We start from the raw sequence: 17723 nt of genomic DNA on the forward strand, positions 1-17723 counted from the left end.
GAAAACAAGGTAGGAAGAAGCAGAGGAAATAATCAAATAATCTTAAAAACAAAGTTCCAACATCGAGGAAGATGCATCAAGATAACTTGCTTCAATGACGTTCTTGGACGTCCAATAGCTCAGACATGAGGAAAATAAGCAGGCATCTGCTGAGAGATTTGTGAAAGCAGTGAGATGTCTGACAATACCTGGGATGTGTGTGTTGGTGGTAGATTGTTTGAAATCTGCAGAGACTGGAGTTGTTGGTGGACAGCAGCCTGAGCCACCGACTGTTGAGGAGGAAGTGCCTGGGCTGGCACACTTGAAGCTAATTGGCTAAGATTCTGCCCGTGGACTTGTCCGTCTTGTCCAAGTTGTGAAATGTTTTGGCCAGCAGGAACACTCTGCAGAAGAACAAGAAGAGGAGGGAGAAAAATGGGGAGGAAGTTCAATAATGGCAGGGATTCTAGTTTCATCTCTCAATTTGGAAATCTGCATTTCCTGCTATTGACCCAGATGAAAATAGCTCACATTTTCCATTCTGTCCCTGAACCTGAAATCAGTCTGAATGTGCTGGACATACTGGAGCACTGTGCGCCACAGACACAGAGCAAGCTCGGGAGGGCTGGCGGATTCCGCAGCTAAAGCCAGTTATTGTTTTCATTACTATTCAATTATTTCTCTGTTGGCTGTTGTCCGAGGAAACTCCTGTTTATTGGGTTGTTGTTTTTTTTATTCACCTACTCTCCATCAACACAGCTGCTTCTAATTCAGCTGCTCCAAATCAAACCCAAGCACCATAATATGAGTGCCTACAAGACTAGTATTAACATCTTGAATGCATGATTTTCTGTCCCTTACACATTGAGGCCAACAGTGACAAAGTGTTTTGAGACAAAGGCATTCTACCTGATTCTGGAAAGCAGCGATGCAAAGATAGGGTTGAAACTGATGAAAAATGAAAACAGGGCGAGGTCAGGAGGGAAAACAAACATAAAAGTGGGGCACTATGTATGCCACCTTGCTACAATGTACTGCGTAGTAATCATCAACACTTCGCTCACCTGTTGGGTGATATGTGCAGCCTGGATATGCTGGGAAGGGGCTGGATGGCTCTGAGGAGTCACTAACTGGTTAGCTCCCCCATACGTCTGAGGAGCAGCAGTAGACTGTGCAGGTAGATATTGGGTCTGAGCTGAAGCAGTCTGTTGTTGGAGCACATTGAGGGTACAATGTGCATAGCTCTGAGAGGCAGGATCAGGTAGACCAGCAGGGGGATAACTCTGGTGTGTGGCTGCAAGCTGCACAACCGGGGCTGCTGTAGGATGAGGTTGAGAAGCTGGGGTCTGAACCTGTTGGACTGGAGACTGCGATACGTCATGGCTCTGCTGTCGGACTACCGTCTGCATGGTTTTCTGACTGTGCTTCTGTAGAGTTGTGATGTGCACTTGTTGCTGAGCAGGAGACTGAACACTTTGAGCATGGTGGGTAGGCTGTTGTGTCATTTGTTGGTGTATGCTATGCAGAGTCTCTTGGCTGTGCTGGAGCTGAGGCTGAATATAAGCCTGCCCAGCATGCTGTGTTAGTTGTATATTGGACTGAGTATTTTGCAGTAAGGGCTGTTGGTGCTCTTGCTGAATAGGTATCTGTTGGTTATAAAGTGCTGGTGTGGAGGAGCTCTGACCAGGCTGCTGATTTTGCAGACTCACTGCAGCTTGCACCTGTTGCAGTGCGCTGGGAGCTTGTGCAGGATGACACTGGGCTGTGGCTGCCATAGCTGGGGCTACAGATGCAAGAGGGAAGCTTTGTGCTGGCTGCTGTGCTGGCAGGGTGGTTGCTGCTGCCGAGGTGTGTTGCTGGACTGAAGCAGGATATCCTGATGCAGAGTGAGCCTGTTGTTGAGTTGGAGCCACACAGTTCTGACAGGTTTGTTGGCCTTTCAAAGGAAAAGTCAAAGAGCTTGCTGCTGTCGCCTGCTGCTGTTGGTGGCCTGGTGCTTGGTAGTTCTGTACAACGTGTTGTGGCACAGCTGATGCTGAAATACTTGCTGCAGTTTGGGTCTGTTGCACACTTGGAGGTGTGTAGCTAGCAGCACTGACTGTATGCTGGATGTTGACTGAGCATAGACTTGCTGGAGCTGGTGTTGCAGCACTGTGTTGGCCAGTATATGGAGCAGCAGGGTAGCTCTGTCCAGGCTGGACGTACTGCAGTGGCACGTGCACTGGTGTGCTGGAAGAGGCCAGGCCCTGGATAGATTGTTGATTCTGGTGGCCTGCCGAGCTGGCCTGAAGACACAAAGAAGAGAAATTCAAATTAGACCCACTTGCGAGTGAATTTTACAGGCCAGGGATAAAATCCCACAAAAGCCAATGACTGTGCCAATTAAATGAAGTCACACAGGATGTTAGTATAATGAGAGGATGGGGGATAAAAATAAGTTAATGAAACACCTGTATCAACAATGAGCAAGCAGTGACAGGTGTGCACTAAAATAAGGACGCAAAAAGGGAGAAATGGTAGGAGAGACCGAGAGGAGGCAGACCAGACAGCAACCAACCTCCTTTAATCAGAAACCATCTCTCCAAGACAAGCTAAGAAGCAAGACAGCTGCAGCATTTGGCCAGTAAAGCAGAAAGGGACAATGTTAAAATCGAGGTCAGACTGATTAATCAGCAGGGAAATGTGGTCTGTTAGAGATTGCACCATTGTCCTCCAACAGGAACAGGCTTATGATTTAAGAGAGGGCGGTCAGCTCTGTAGGCCTTTGCAGGCAGCAAGACTCAGGCAGCAGACAGGAGATCAGACCAGCTTTATGCAGAAAAATTCTGTATCTCCTATAGGCTAGTAAAAATCAGTAAAGCAGGTGTTATCCCCTCATGGGAAACTAAAGCAATTTATCTACTATTGTGACCTACCACTCCCACAGCCTTGGGAAGTTGCTGCGCTCTGGCACAGAATCTATCCTCGCAGTCCCGAAGGGGCTCTTGGTCTCCAACCAAACTGCCACTCAGGAGATGACTCTTCAGGCTGCTGTCTGCATCACTGCAGGCAGGCCTGTGGGCGGCTGAGGAGTGCAGCACCTGGGTGGGTGCGGTGTGACAAGGAGCAGGTTTGCGGCTGATTATATTGAAAAGCGACTGCTGAAGCAGTGAGAAATCAGAACAATCACTTGAACCTTTCAGCCGTCCATAACCAGGGGTGCTCAATGTTCCACCAGAGGATGGGTGGTGTCTAAAGTCACATGGACAGTGGTGTGTTGGCATGACAACAGAAGAATAGTGGTGGCCTACTTCCTGTGACCTCAGAAGAAACAAAGAGAGGCAGGCCTGGCACACGTGGTTTCGATGCATTGTAAAATGGTGGTTATGATGAGAGGTTACACTCAGGAGACTACTGAGGTCAGAGTGTCTGCGTCCACTTGACACAGGCAGCGGTAAGTTCTCACTCGTGGCCTCTGACGACGGCCTGATGCTGGTGTCACTGAGGCGGCGGTACTCAGAAGGTGAAGAGACAGGGGAGACCTGCAGTAGTGGCAGAGCACTATGAGAGGGGAACCCATCCTTAGACTCCGAGTGAAGCCCAGTGGGGCTGTGTACTGACTGGTTCTCTGGTACTGTGGGGGTGGGACTTATTGATCTCTGAGACTGAATCAGAGCAGGGAGTTGAGCAATGTGGTTTGCCCTCTGAGTGTTAAGAACAGGGGCACTTCCTCTCCGGGCTGCAGCTCCCAAGCCAGTCCTGAGCTCTGGGCTCATCGTTGTCTCCCATACTTCACGTTTTTCACAGGAGTGAGGTCGAGCTGTCGGTAAAGGGCTACTGCTCTGGCACTGATAGAAGAGGAGCCCAAAAGCAAAATATGTGTTACTCAAAATGAAAGAATCATAACCAAAAATAAAAAATAATAAAATACCTGAATGATGAGATGTATACAAACAAACTTGCTTGCAATGACACATTTTTGAGTGAATTTATGAGTAATATTTAAACATATAGTGTGCATGAACGTTAATGAAGACCTATCTGCTCATGTCCAACAATCTGTTGCGTGTTGACTGTGCAGATGAACATTGTTTATACATAGCTTGTGTTCCAAGGCCACGTGAGTGATTGCCGCTGTCAAAGAGCGTGTGTATTTTAATAAATCTGAATGTACATGGTCCACCTGGGTGTGTATGCTCGTGATACAGACCTGCTGTGTTGCCATAGTAATAGGCTCCAGCAGGGACTGGTAGAGGACACTCTGTTGGCTGCTGTGGCAGTCGGAGTACACAGTGGAACCCATGCCACTGTCAAGTGTGCCGTCTGCTGCAGAGACACACACAAGTCATGCACTCATTAAGAAAAAAAGTCAAAGATTAAGCTTGTGTGTTTCTGAGTGGAGAACAGAATGTCTTACATGTCACTGAGGTGGCACTGGTTGGCAGGTTTCGCAGCCTGTTGTGCTGGTCTGCCTCTGGTTCTTCTGGTTCCAGCATAGGCTGTCCTACATGTGCAGCCCCAGCAGATATGCCCTGAGACGGTGTCATCTGGATCCTGTGCCCCCCTTCACCTTGATCCACTGCAGCTGCAGCAGACACCATTCTCTCCCTTCTCCATTTGATCAGTGCCACGCGGTCCCTGATCGACTTTCCCACAGTCTTAGCATCACTCTCGTGGAAGAAGCCAGACTCCACCTGACAAAGGAAAGGGTATTTTTAGCAAAGAGCATGTGAGAGAAGAGAGGGCGCATTAAAAAGGTGAGCATGTGAGGGAGAGAAAGAGCAGGAAAAGAAAGGAATAGGAAGGTCTATTTTAAGGAGATCAGAGCAGTGGGGAACTATCCCCTTTTGTCAGCAGCTCGGTTCACTGTTCACAACACAACAGAAAAAAAGACAATAGTTTTTGCCTCAAAACCAAAGGGGGAAAAAAACATAATTAATATAAGTTTTAGCTTCTTCTGCGGTTACAGAACTTAAAAATAAGTGATCAGTGAGTGGATGAGGAGTGACTTGACACTGGAACATGTAGGCCATACAGTCTCATTGTGCCGTTGGCTCACATGTCTGCTCTCATCCTTAAGGCCATTGTTACAAAGAGGTCTTGGATTTTTTCCCCCAGCTTCAGGCCTGGTCAAGCTAAAATGGCACAGACAAATGAAGACAAGAAAAAGAAAGAGATATGTGGGGGAGAGCAACAATGAAAAGGAACATGTTTGTTAAAACAAGACGGGTCTTTTTTAAATAATGTGAAGGAGAACTCACATTACTAAAGTGATTAAGACACTTTCCACTCCTTTCCTTAAGCAGGATGTATAAGTACATACTGTAGAAGTTCATATCTGATAACACTTTGCAGATGCTACGCAGTCCCAATCGGTAGATAGGCCTAACATCTGTTTCAAAGCATGTTTTTGACACCATTTTGAAGAGTCTCACTAAATGGTCTCTCTAATGTTCCTGATATTGTTGTACCAGTTTCATTTTCTCCACCAAAGCCTGTTTAATGCTGTTAAAAAAACAAGATAATGATTCTATTTACAGCTGCAGTTGAACTGTTAATTTAGTCTCTCTTAAACCTTTTACACAAGAAATAATTCCATGGCACTGCAGAAGATAGGTGACATAAAGAGATATTGGTATTATTATAACTTTCACAATATTTTCAGTGAACTCCATCAAATAAGGCATCCACTGGCCCTGAAATAAAAACCAGGCGCAGAAAGACTGGAGAAAACCATGTAAACAAAAGAGCAAAAAAATAAAACCACAATACTTCTGGAAGAGCAGGGCAAGTTATCACCACTAATGTACATTTGAGTGCATTCCCAGATTATGAGACACGACTATTGTGAGCAGTTAGAACACAGCAAGCCGGAAAGACATGCAAAGCATGACAAACTGTATCACTAAGTAGGGGTTTATTATTGTTATTTATTACTGAAATTAAAATTAAAGGATTTGGAAAAGGGTGAACTTGTAAAGGTGACATCAAGGGTTCACAGCCCAATGTGAGTACATAACTCAAAACTCCAAATTCGGTCTTATCTACAGATATGTTTCTATTTTTAACATTTGAATGAATAAGTTCTTCTGACTTTGTCTTCAATTATTCACTCACCATCTCTTGTGCCACAACCTCAGGGACCTCTTTTTCCAGGTCAAATGTAAACTCGATGGCTCCACTCTCCTTGTACTTCCCTTTTAACTTCTTGTGGTCTTCCACCCACAGTTTCAGGGCTATCGAGGCCTTTTTCCCATCGTCCTCCTCAGCTAGCTCCACTCTTACACCCGTGTCTTCAGCAAAGAAAGCGTGGTTCAACAGGTCCTTGATGGTGTACCTAGGAGAAGGAATACACATAGGGTTAAGGGTGTATGCAGGTGGCGTTAAGCTTCAATATGGTTAGCTGTGACAGTGGCATATTGGCCGGATCCACAACTCAGTAATTACATCATACATGAACATGGATTACATGTGTTGCCGAGAAGCACTCACTGAACTCAATCATGCTTGAGTAAAAAAAAAGGTCACTGGAAGCTAATTAAGGGTTATTTTCCACTCTGTACACAAACTCATTATGTAACAGAAATGAAAGAGAACCGGCAGATATGGTGGGAGACTGCATTGCTGCTGTGAGCCCAACTGTCAGCGCCATAGAACTGAGGCGGGGGAGGTGAGACAAGGCATGAAAGATGAGAGGGCACCTTGTGGGCCCTGTTGGCTTGACTCTGGACAGTGATGGGGACAGTCACTCACCGCTCCTCTTTCTTTTGGCAGATACACTCCCCAATAATCTCCTTGATTTCAGGATCCATGACCTTGTTGTAGCTGGCTGGCTTCACTCCCTGAGGAAAAAGGAAATATAAACAAGATGCTGAGGAAGGGATAGTGTGTTGATGAAAAACAAATCAGGGAAGAAAAACAAAAGGAAAGAGAGCGCGGGGATGTTTTTGTGACACTCCACCCCAAATCTTATTTTATCGCACACTCACTCCCTGCAGGCTTGTGGACCTTGACAGGACACAGCAGCTGTGGTCAGCTCAAATCTGTGTCAGCTGCAGTGAATTACAAAAAGCATAAAAGCATCTGCAGAAACTTGTGAAAGCACTGACCTGGTTCTAGTTTGTGGACTAACACAGTTGGCTTTGATTTCTACGCTATTTGAACTGTTCAGAACTTTCTATAGAGATTTACATTTTTTAACACTATTTGATAGATTTCTTTTGTTATTTTTAAAATGGCGGCTTTGGTAATAATTCATTTTCTTAGCTCAGCAGTCTGACCTTCTTTAGCAGGCACATTTTACCAAGTTATCGCCATGGTGCTGCATTATGTGTTTGTTGACATAACTAAATCATTAATTTATGCATCTAAGACATAAAGTATATGCATCCTCTGGATTAACATCCCTACCAATTATGCGTATGTGCTGAGGGAGTAGAAAGCTCTCAGGGTTCCTCTTTGATCAATCTTCTATTAACATCCTGCAGTGGTCCCCACAGGGCACTCGAATATGAATACCATAACAATGCATACAACAGTATCTGGAGACAACTGCATTGATGCTGCCTTGCAGTTAATATGGGCTCTCTTTCTCAACTGCAGGTGAAAGAGTCATCTCTCAGATTGCAAGCCTGCCACGTCTCAAGAGTGGAAAAATCGATACTCTTCATCAAATCAGGAAGTCTATCATGACTTTAGACACCCCCTAATCTAAAAAAAACGATTTGCAGTTCACGCTTTTGCTAGCAGAGACACACTCCTTTGTTTTTTAGATAAAGCCTAAAGGCTGTATTCCACTCCATTTCAAGGAGATTTGGACTCCCTCTGTGACTCCATATGGCTCATTAGATTCTTCACCCCAGACATTGTGAGGATCTATCTAGCTGAAACAACAGAGCTGCTCTTGTACTCCATTTAAAAAAAAAGCCTAATTTCTGCAGCTGAAAAGCGCCTGGACTTAATGTTGTGATGAAGCTAAAAACATCCCTGACACTACTATGCCCCATCTCACAGGCTCACTAAGCATGAGCCTGAATTATTATAAAACTTAATGCTGCAAGAATATTTTTATTTCAGAAATTCAGAAATGAAACGGATGAAATCATTCATAATTTGGCTAACTGTTGTTAGTGTAGGCCCTATTTCTTCCGTATAAACAGTTTTTTATTGATAGATTGTGACAGCTGTTATAGTTCGCTTATCGTTATCTGTTGTCATTTTTGGGCTACTGAAATGTGCAGTATGTCAGATATCTTTCATAAATATATCATTTCTGAAACAGAATGGGAAATCTGGACTTACACTGGTGACTTTGCGGTATATCTGAGCAGCATTTTGACACTCGGAGTAGGGATACTCTGAGGTGGCCATCTCCAGCATACACATGCCAAAAGCGTAGACATCCACAGCCTCATCATAGTGTTCCTCATACATCTCTGGAGCCATGAACTCTGGTGTGCCTGAAGAGAGAAGAGAACAGCCAAATGGATACGTCATTTATTTCTTTACTGTGAGAACCATAAATCTACCAAGTTACATTTTAAAGTCATCTACCTATGACGCTCTTGGCAAAGGAAGCCGCCTTTAGTGTTGCCAGTCCTAAATCCCCTATCTTGACTGAGCCTGTAGGTCCAGTGATAAAGATGTTATCACATTTGAGGTCCCTATGGATGATGGGAGGGGTCCTGGTGTGGAGAAAGTGAAGGCCTTTCAGGATCTGTCTGCACCAGCTCCTCAGTACCTTGGGTTTCATTACTTTGAAACGCTTCAGATAGCTGTGGGCAGGAGAGGAAAACACATTACCCGACATATCATTTTTAAAATACATTTCCTGCAGAACACTATAGCACACACTATAAAAATCGTGTGCACAATATCGGACTTCATCAGTACTCACGTTTTTAGTGTTCCTGATGTCATGAGCTCTGTTACTAAAACAATACACTTCTTCCCTTTAAGGGGTGACTCCCAAAAGTCATAGAAACGGACAATGTTGGGATGCTGAAGACCCTTCAACATCTCTGCCTCCTCCTTAAAGCGCTGACGTTCCACTTTTGACAGCTTACGATCCTAAAAGAAACAGACGTAGCAGAGAGAAATAATTTATATATATACTTTATATATATAGTCGTAATGATAAGATACTTCTTTGACTACCAGATGGAAGAGGCCATCACCTTGGAGGCACATTTTGAAATCATGCACCCAGCATGTTTCAGCAAATGGGGAATTCAGAGTGAGTGAGAGGGAGGTACGTGTCTTTGAGCCATGTATACATCCCTCTAATTGGACCATATGTATATAACACTGATGACAGTCAGCAGTTTGTGTGTTGGGGAAGAATCCAGAAGGAATAACAAGACTCAGCCTACATATCATGCATGTGTGTGATATTTCAAGCAGAATACCAGATGCGATCACGCACTTGTTAGCTTTAACTTAGCAGAGAGAGAGTATGTAACAAGACATTATAGGGTGACAAACCACAGCGACTGGAGGAGGGAGAGGGATCCACACATTAATGTGGCCACACCCACTACACACTGCAGCTAAAGGTTGTGTATCATCGATCTCTTCCATCTTCCCCCATCTCCTTCACTTGCTTGCTCACTCTCTCATCCACTACCTTTTGCTCCTTTCCTCCCCACCCCTTCCCTCATATCTGCAATCTGTCTCTCTCTCTGCACCCCGATCATCAGCCGCTCCCACCTCCATAATAAAACCAAACATCCGCCCCACACACACACACACACACACAGAAAAACATCTTTGGGAACCACTCCCTTTTTCAATTCTCAGTAAGGCTGACCCCACTCTGTGAGCACCTTGCTCTACGTAGTTTTTTTAACCAGCACAGCAACGACTTACGTAACGCATACACACGTGTACTCGGCACTGAGCATGGACTGGAAGCACGACCCCACCCCTCACAGAGACGGGCGACACAGACGGTGGATTGCAATGAATGCAGCCTAGACTAGAGATCTAATCTATTTAATTATGCAGTGAACTCCCTGCGAGATGAAACAGCACAACTAAATATGCAATCAGCCCGAATAACTAAAAAAATTTAACAATGAAGCAAGATGTGCTGTGATGCAATGTGTTGAACAGTGGAGTGATATGATGATAAAGCATTCTGTGTGTGTGTGAATGTGGCATATCAGGTTTTGTGTTGAAGTGTGTGGGGGGTGGGGATTTTCGCTGCACTCTTCTAAAGTCCAATGAATAATTCAGTTCTGCAGAGAACCCTTTTCTACTGAGGCAAGCTGAGAAACGGAAGGCTTGGACCAAACTTGGGCTGGGTTACCCCAAGTGCTCTTTGCTGCACGGTGGCAGCACGTGGACCAAAGTTTACCGAAGCCACAGATCTAAAAAGGAGAGAAAGTGAGGAATGAGACAGACAGCTTAAAGCATATTTAACCCCCGAGGACTGCAGCTTTCCTCCACACATTACTGCTTTATCTTTTTTGTCCCCCTCCCTCTCATCTTTCAGGAATCCTGCTGCTTTTCCTAAATACCCCCCTTATCCCCACCGTAGAGCGATCCCCAAGTCCCAGTGACACACACACACACAGACACACGCACACACACCCTTTTGCTTTCCCACTTCGGCTTTCCCTCTGTGCAGACATTGGGGCTCCTGCATAATTCAGAAGCCACATAGGCTCGGAGGTGTTGTGCACAGCATGGCGAGATACACAGACAGATACATATGCACGCCGAGACACTGGAAGAATGTCGCTCCCAAGGCACACTCATCTGCCACACAATGGATATCACAGAGGCATCAATAGATGAGACTCGTTTAGGGCTTCATAGTTACTGTGAGAGATGTGAGCTTTTAACGAGTGTGACTCATTATTACATTAGAAATCGAGGGGTGCCGCACACAGATCATCAAGTGTTTGCGTGCATGTTATGTTTTTCTAAATCTTATTGAGCGTGCACTGTACACTCGGCTGAAGAAAAGGCTCAGCTGGCCACAGCTGAGTGTGGAGCCGCCCAGGTGAGGTTAACCACACAAAGAAAAGCGTATAGGGCAGGGGGGGACAGGAAAAATAGATTGTGACATTTGCAGGAAGTAATCTATAAAGCAGAGCTCCACTCTGCTCCCACCCACTACATCTGTGCTGAGCTCTATTAGTTCCACAGCTCTGGCAGCTCATACAGCGACACAGACATATCAGACTGAGATTCCAAAAACAGGGGGAAGGAGGCAGGGAGAGAAGAGGGACCAGGTAATAGATTAAAACATTAGTCCTGGGAACTTTGCAGACTAATATACCGTGTAATTGCAAAACTATGTGTTCAAATCTAATTTTTTAGCCTTATGTCACATGTTATTTTTAATGCACACTGCCCTTATTGTGGAGAGATGGCCATCAGCTCAGCTACTTTACCTGAGGGTCTGAGGGTAGATAAAACACAGTTGTAACACTTGTAACTGTAACACCCAGTTAGGGGAGATAGTTGGTTTTATGTAAAAAGGCTCCAGTGGTTTCCCTGTCAGATATTAAAATAATCAGCTGTGTATGATATAACTTTATGTGGGCAGCAAGACACAAACACTGTCTTGGATAGGAGCTGGAATAACACTGAGGCCACCTATGTTACAGAATGTACGGTATGCACTGGTAGATGGTATCGCTCCAGGTGCCCTACGTGTCAGCAAAGAGGGTATTTTGTTATTCAGTCCAGTCCTATACCTTCCCATTCACGACTTGACTTTATATACTATTGTAAAGTACTCAAATTTATCAGGACAAACATTTTGAGGTTTCTAAGTGTAAGATCCTGGATAAAGAAACTGTCACGCCATGTACAGCTTATTACTGAAGATCTGGTTGAGATGTGGTTATTAAATGTGTAATGCAGTAAGCGTCGCTAATCAAGCTTGATTAATGGCCTATCAAACCCATGCCGAGAGCAGAAGAAAACACATAACGCAACATAAATCTGCCACACAATGAGCATCCTTCATGTGAAAACAGTTCTGGAAAAAACGAGCCAGCTCTCCGACAAACACAAGTAAACTAAACTGAAGAGGATTTGCCATCAAATTGGAATTTCTGCCACGAGCAGAAGCGTAAAAAAACAAACAAAAAAAACATCTTGCTATGCTCAAACATCACAAACATGTACAAATACACAGTGCAGGCACAATTGTGTGCAGATAAATGAGTCAAAACATAATTTTGCTGACAGAATGATGCAGCCGATTTTTCCTCAGGGGGTTTTTTACTTGATAAAAAAAATGTAGTGAAGTGCCACGGGGATTGAGGGACCCATAGCAGTGCGAGCGTCTACTATTGATTATCCACTAATAGAATCAGTTTACCCCGAGTATGACGGAGCTGTCGGCCTAAAGAGTGTTGAGACAGGCCACCTCTCTGGATCATCAATCCAAGAGACATCTGACAGACACACACACAGACAAGTGATAGATGCGGATATATTTCTCAAGAGAAAACTTTCTGAACTGAACTGAAGCTAAAAACTTTTTCACTAACTCTCTCTCACACACACGCACGCACACACAGTGTTATCAGTATAATGCAGTGAGCCATGACATTTATCAAGATGGATTCTTCCCATCTCACAACTGAAATGACATACCTCAAATTAAGAGTGTGACTAATACACAAGCCTGTAGCCTGGTAAAATACGGGCATGGAGCAGGTAAACAGGCTTTCTATTCAATTAGTTTATTACCCTAAAATATCAGTGTATGACTGAAACATAAAATAACTTCTGAGTGTAAATTATGAATTGTCTGAATCACTTTTAAAGTATGGGAAAAAAAAAAAAAAATCTAATTACGATTTCCACATTACGGTGGCCTCATCTTGATCCTTGGTTAACAACGAGCAGATTAGCATCATTTGGACTTAACAATGTGTGTGACAGGGATTTACAGTATATTGAAACAACCTGTTCACAACATATACTATAAAACCTTGACAGCTAAACCCAGCATAGTGAAATGTGTCACGACATTTGGCTAAAGAGATTAAGAAAGAAAATAGTTCACTCCTGGATGAACTTACATAAAAACCCAACTCTGTTTAATTCATTTAAATAATTAATTTTAAAAAGGTGATACTGTACAGATTTGTCTCAGTCACAGCTGACCACACTGAAACAACAGAGCAACAGGCCTTAGCAACACTACCACTGCAATGAAAAGCTTAAGTTCAGTCACAAATTGTAATGAGATGCTTTATTGAGTCATGCAGGAGGATTTCTTTTAACAGGGGTCGGATGAGACAGTCCCACCACCCCTAAAGCGTGTCTTATCCACAGCTTATTTATACATCTCAACAATGGTGATGAATCACGGGATATGAACCCTGGTTGCCAGGTTGAAGGAGGTATGCTAAATGACTTGGCCACCCTGCCACCCTCTGCACCAATCCCTAAAAACAGATCAGTAATGCAGTGCTTCCGCTGCCGTAACAGAAGCTGGTGCAGGGCGAGCCATGAGCCAGCAGACTGCCCACAGCTGAATGGGGTCCCATCAGTCACGACTGTAGGAGTATGTGGTCAACAGCTGTGCCGGCCACTCTGTTATCTTTATTTCAGTGTTAACCTGACAAGCAGCCACTCTATGCTCAAGCTGTGCTAACTGGCACGCTGGCACTCGTGGTGGCACACACTAATATTTTAAATGAGGAAGAGCTGATGAGACCGCTGAAAGGCAGGGAGGGGAGCCAAAATGTGCATGCATCACCCAGCCTTGTCAAGGAGGAGCCCAAAAGACAGGAACACCGTCACAGATGACAAGAAACTGTGATAACAAGACAATAGTGGTTAAATACAGCTTATGACCGGATAACTATATTAATGTTTGGGCGGGAGAGGAGTGAGCTAAGACAAACGAGCAGGAAGAGATACGGAGGGGCTGTGAGGAGGAGATGTATGACAAAACCACACCTTTCTGCAGCATCAGTTAACGTGGTACTGTGTCACATGCACTTGTTACTCAAATGAACTAAAATGAAAAGGTACTAACGTTTGTGTGTAGTGACTGAGAGCTAATGTGGATTAGGGCATACAGACCTCCTTTAAACCTCTTTCCTGTCACAGACTAAATGCGTGGGCTGGCCAACAAACAGTTCTTTGACACAGAGACAAAGAAAGAAACATTTCTGATTACACACTCGTTTCCTCAAAAGACTAATGCTGCTTATGCAACAGCCATGACAACTGCCAACTGGTCACGTCTTTGTTTAGAGTCTGAGTGACACTGGATTTTTAAGGTCAACGCTGACAGCAATAATATTAGATAAGTGTTAGTAAGTATGCGGAAATATTATCATTTTTCCGACATGAACACATAAACAGGATCCCTTTCAAATCTGTTGTGGTAAAGATGAGTTATGGGATATTTTATAAAATAACAAACATATTAGATAACAGCATTTTTTTATGAAATAGTGAGTGTCAATGTTCTGGGAGAAACCCAGGTGTTTCCTTCAGATGCACAGCAAACACCCCAGCTAACCTGATTCTAGTACAGCACCGGGCCTGAGAACAGTGATTCATCGTAACCTAATTATCACTAACCTCCTTGATACTACTCTTCAGTAGTGCTGAAACGATTAGCTGCTTAATCTGACTATTAATAATGACGTATAATGATCACTGACATCCTTTATTTTGGTTCTACAGTCGAGGAGCAAACCTAAAAATAGGCCATGTTTCCTAATATTTTTCATTTCTAATTCACATAGAGAGCAGCATGTCCAGCAGAATCTGAGACACGACAGCTGGTGGTGACATCTGCAACACACACTCAGACACCAAACATCCCTGCTTTAATAGTAAACACACACAGATACTCAAACCAATTGCAAATATAGCAGCTAATACAGCTAGCTAGGAATAGCTGTGGTGCTAGGATTTTAGTTAGAATATGGCCCAGTTGCTCTGAATGTGAGACATGAATTCACAAATGTGCTCAATGCCCAGAAAAATGAAAGCTAGTGTGTGGCGGGTGAGCGCTCTTGCACATGTGCGCTTTCTGCCACATCACTGATGATGAGCGTTGGAGCTCAGACGAGGCAGAGAAGAGTGGTGCTCTAGCTAAAGATATCCTCAGCCGAACTGGGCAACCTGGCCGCTGCAGTGTGGGGCACGGAGCCAGAGAGACAGCCTTGATTCAGCATAATACTCTGACCCAGACTAAACACCACACAAGCAAAAAGCAAGCAAGGGCTTTTCCTGCATGAAGAATTTAAATGATGCTCTTTTTTTCTTTTCTTTTTTTACAAAACTCTGCGTGGTCATCATCAATTCTAAAACCAATTTCAAGAACACTGTGCCAGCTGTAACAGCAACTAGGTACTGATAGTCGACACCATAGATACCAGTCGGTACAATGTCGGATAACTGTTGCATCCTCATGCAGCTGTCTGCCATGAACCTATCTTTGTCCTACTTTAGAAGTTAAGTTATAGTCATAAGTCAGAGTTTGTGCTGCCCTTAAAAAAAGGTTATTAATCTCAATGGGACCATCCTGGTTAAATAAATAAATAATATTTCGTATCTGTGGTCTGGTTTGGGATTCCACCTGACAATTTCTCTCTCTAAATGAAAGACTTGAAGCAGTGAGAAACTAAAGCTAACAATCACATCATAAAATATCTGTCAGCCTCGCCGTACATGCTGACTGACAGGTGATATTTAGTTAGACAACATCGTGTTATCTTATCCACTCTCAGAAAGTTGTAACATTATCTTCTGTAACTTCCAAGTGATCTCTCTCTTGGTCTAAAAATGTAAAGCCAGGCTTCAAATGACTAAAAATGACTGAAATCACTGATGTGTACTGGTTTTGGCAACAGATTACAGCAACAGGTTTTATAGCTATGTCAAGGAAAACACCAAAATCTCAATCATAAGGTTAGAACTTATCAATATTGCTTATTGTGAGGTGTTTGGAGTGTTCACTTCATGTAATATAGCAAATGATCGGTCCTTGTGCACTGACTTTGATTGATTTTTTTTGTCTTATCTTGTTTGGAAAAACACTGAAACAACTATGGTTCAGTGTGTCCACATGTACCACGCTTGCGTCATTATAAGCCAGAGAAGAACTTACTTATGCTAAACGGAAAAAAACCCTCTATTAACAGTCCTTGAACGTAAGAGGATTTACATGCAAAATGAGCTGTCAAAGTAAATGTTAACAGTTTACGATTAGACTTAAGGCACAAGTGTTACTGTGTTGCCATTTGTTTTGCACTCATTATATAACTAACTTACTGATGCGGAGGTCATCCAGAGTGCGGTATTAAGAGTAACAGTTCCAGGGTTCAAGACTTATTTCTCCACTGGTAGCACTGGTGCTACCAACTTTCTCAGTTGATGCACATGATGTTTTTTTAGTACAGCTCAGTACTAATTAATGACTTTGCATGCTGATGAATAGATGTCCTCATCCAAACAGGATACAGAGGTGCTCTAGATTTGTTTTAAATTCCAAGAGGTGTTACTTGGCATAATGAGCTGCTGTGACACGCTCTATTATTGGTGACGGGCGAGGGAGGTTCAAAGACATTTAGTTAAATCTTCATCAGTTCAAGGTTAAACTCCAGGATCGTATGTGTCAACATGTGTCTCTGGAGGTTGCTCACTCAATGAAGGCTATAAATTTTTATTTTTTTTAAATCACATATGCGAGCAAAACAAGTACATTTTCATATTTTGACGTCTTGATTTCAGCTTTTCCAGTCAAAGTAAAGGGTCTACTAATGGCAAACAAATTGCAATGTAGAATTAATTAACCATGTTAGTCAGAGTCATATTGTAATATAATGTGGCAATGAGAAAAGTCTCAATTATAAAAATGCATTGGCACACAGGAAAATAAGGCCCACACAGATCCTCACCAAAACTGGCTGAAATGCAACAAACCGTGGCCTTGAAAGTAACAACACCATCGGACAAGAATAATGAGCTTCAATAAATTAATACTGGGCTACTGCAATGTATTACAAAGCTTTTCTTTAAGTCTGTTGCCCTCTCTATATTCTGCCAAGCATTTTAAAGTGTAAAAAGTTTTCTGAATTCTGAAGATTTTGCTACAAATAACTGTCTTAATAAGCAAATGGTGCTTGTGGGAGCTTTTCCCCATTTGACAACACCCTACAGTTCTCAAGCCTAACTCAAGTAGTGTGTGCATGTGCATATACAAAAATTGGTTAAACAAAGCATAAATAAGCTTGTTTTGGAACATTTGACAATGTGGGACTAAATGTCATACTTTCTACAGGATGTGTTTTCCCAGTGAAGACATGCTCTAGTTTTACAACTACAGAGCTACACTGTAAGCTTTTTTCCTAACTATATGTAGCCACACCAGAGAGAAAGACAGGGAGTAAGAGAAGAAGAGTGTTGTTCAGCTTGTTATTCATTTGTCTCATCTCTCTCGGAAACAATGTAAAACTGACATGACACTGACAAGTAAGCTTTTTTAAAATCATTACATATCTGACAGTGCAAAAAGTCTTTAATACTGCGAGCCAATGAATGACTGCTTCGTATTAGATCCAGATTTCATCATCTAGCCTCTTTGCAACAAGCCTGTTAGAGCTCTATCACAATCCACATTGTTGTGACTCCAACAGGCTTGTCCTCCTTCCCCCGGGGTCTTTGGGTGGCTGAGTGACATGGCAGCTCAGGCATGCCTGAAGATGAGGCCACTGACAAGGCACTGTTAGCTACAGCCACTGGGCCTGGCTGCCCTTGTTCCCTGGGCC

The 17723-nt window shown here is 43.4% G+C and overlaps 2 protein-coding genes across 9 annotated transcripts in view; one reads left to right on the forward strand and one right to left on the reverse strand.

The window, feature by feature from the left end:
- LOC104940252 (serine/threonine-protein kinase WNK2) overlaps nt 1–17723 on the reverse strand; it is a 38361-nt gene that overhangs the window by 15177 nt on the left and 5461 nt on the right. For 5 of the 8 annotated variants that reach the window (XM_027277295.1, XM_019271299.2, XM_019271298.2 and 2 more), the window contains exons 3-13: nt 8855–9027; nt 8512–8732; nt 8260–8417; nt 6712–6800; nt 6076–6295; nt 4376–4652; nt 4169–4284; nt 2895–3806; nt 1044–2264; nt 889–927; nt 189–383 (exon numbers count right to left, since the gene is read on the reverse strand). In XM_027277295.1, coding sequence (XP_027133096.1) covers nt 189–383; nt 889–927; nt 1044–2264; nt 2895–3806; nt 4169–4284; nt 4376–4652; nt 6076–6295; nt 6712–6800; nt 8260–8417; nt 8512–8732; nt 8855–9027 — 3621 coding nt within the window. The remainder of the gene's footprint in view (nt 1–188; nt 384–888; nt 928–1043; nt 2265–2894; nt 3807–4168; nt 4285–4375; nt 4653–6075; nt 6296–6711; nt 6801–8259; nt 8418–8511; nt 8733–8854; nt 9028–17723) is intronic. The other 3 variants (XM_019271295.2, XM_019271300.2, XM_019271296.2) reach the window with 3 other exon arrangements.
- LOC104940251 (ninjurin-1) overlaps nt 1–17723 on the forward strand; it is a 40603-nt gene that overhangs the window by 6493 nt on the left and 16387 nt on the right. The window lies entirely within an intron of this gene.

Source organism: Larimichthys crocea, unplaced genomic scaffold, assembly GCF_000972845.2.
Source record: "Larimichthys crocea isolate SSNF unplaced genomic scaffold, L_crocea_2.0 scaffold97, whole genome shotgun sequence".
Lineage (NCBI taxonomy): Eukaryota > Metazoa > Chordata > Actinopteri > Sciaenidae > Larimichthys > Larimichthys crocea.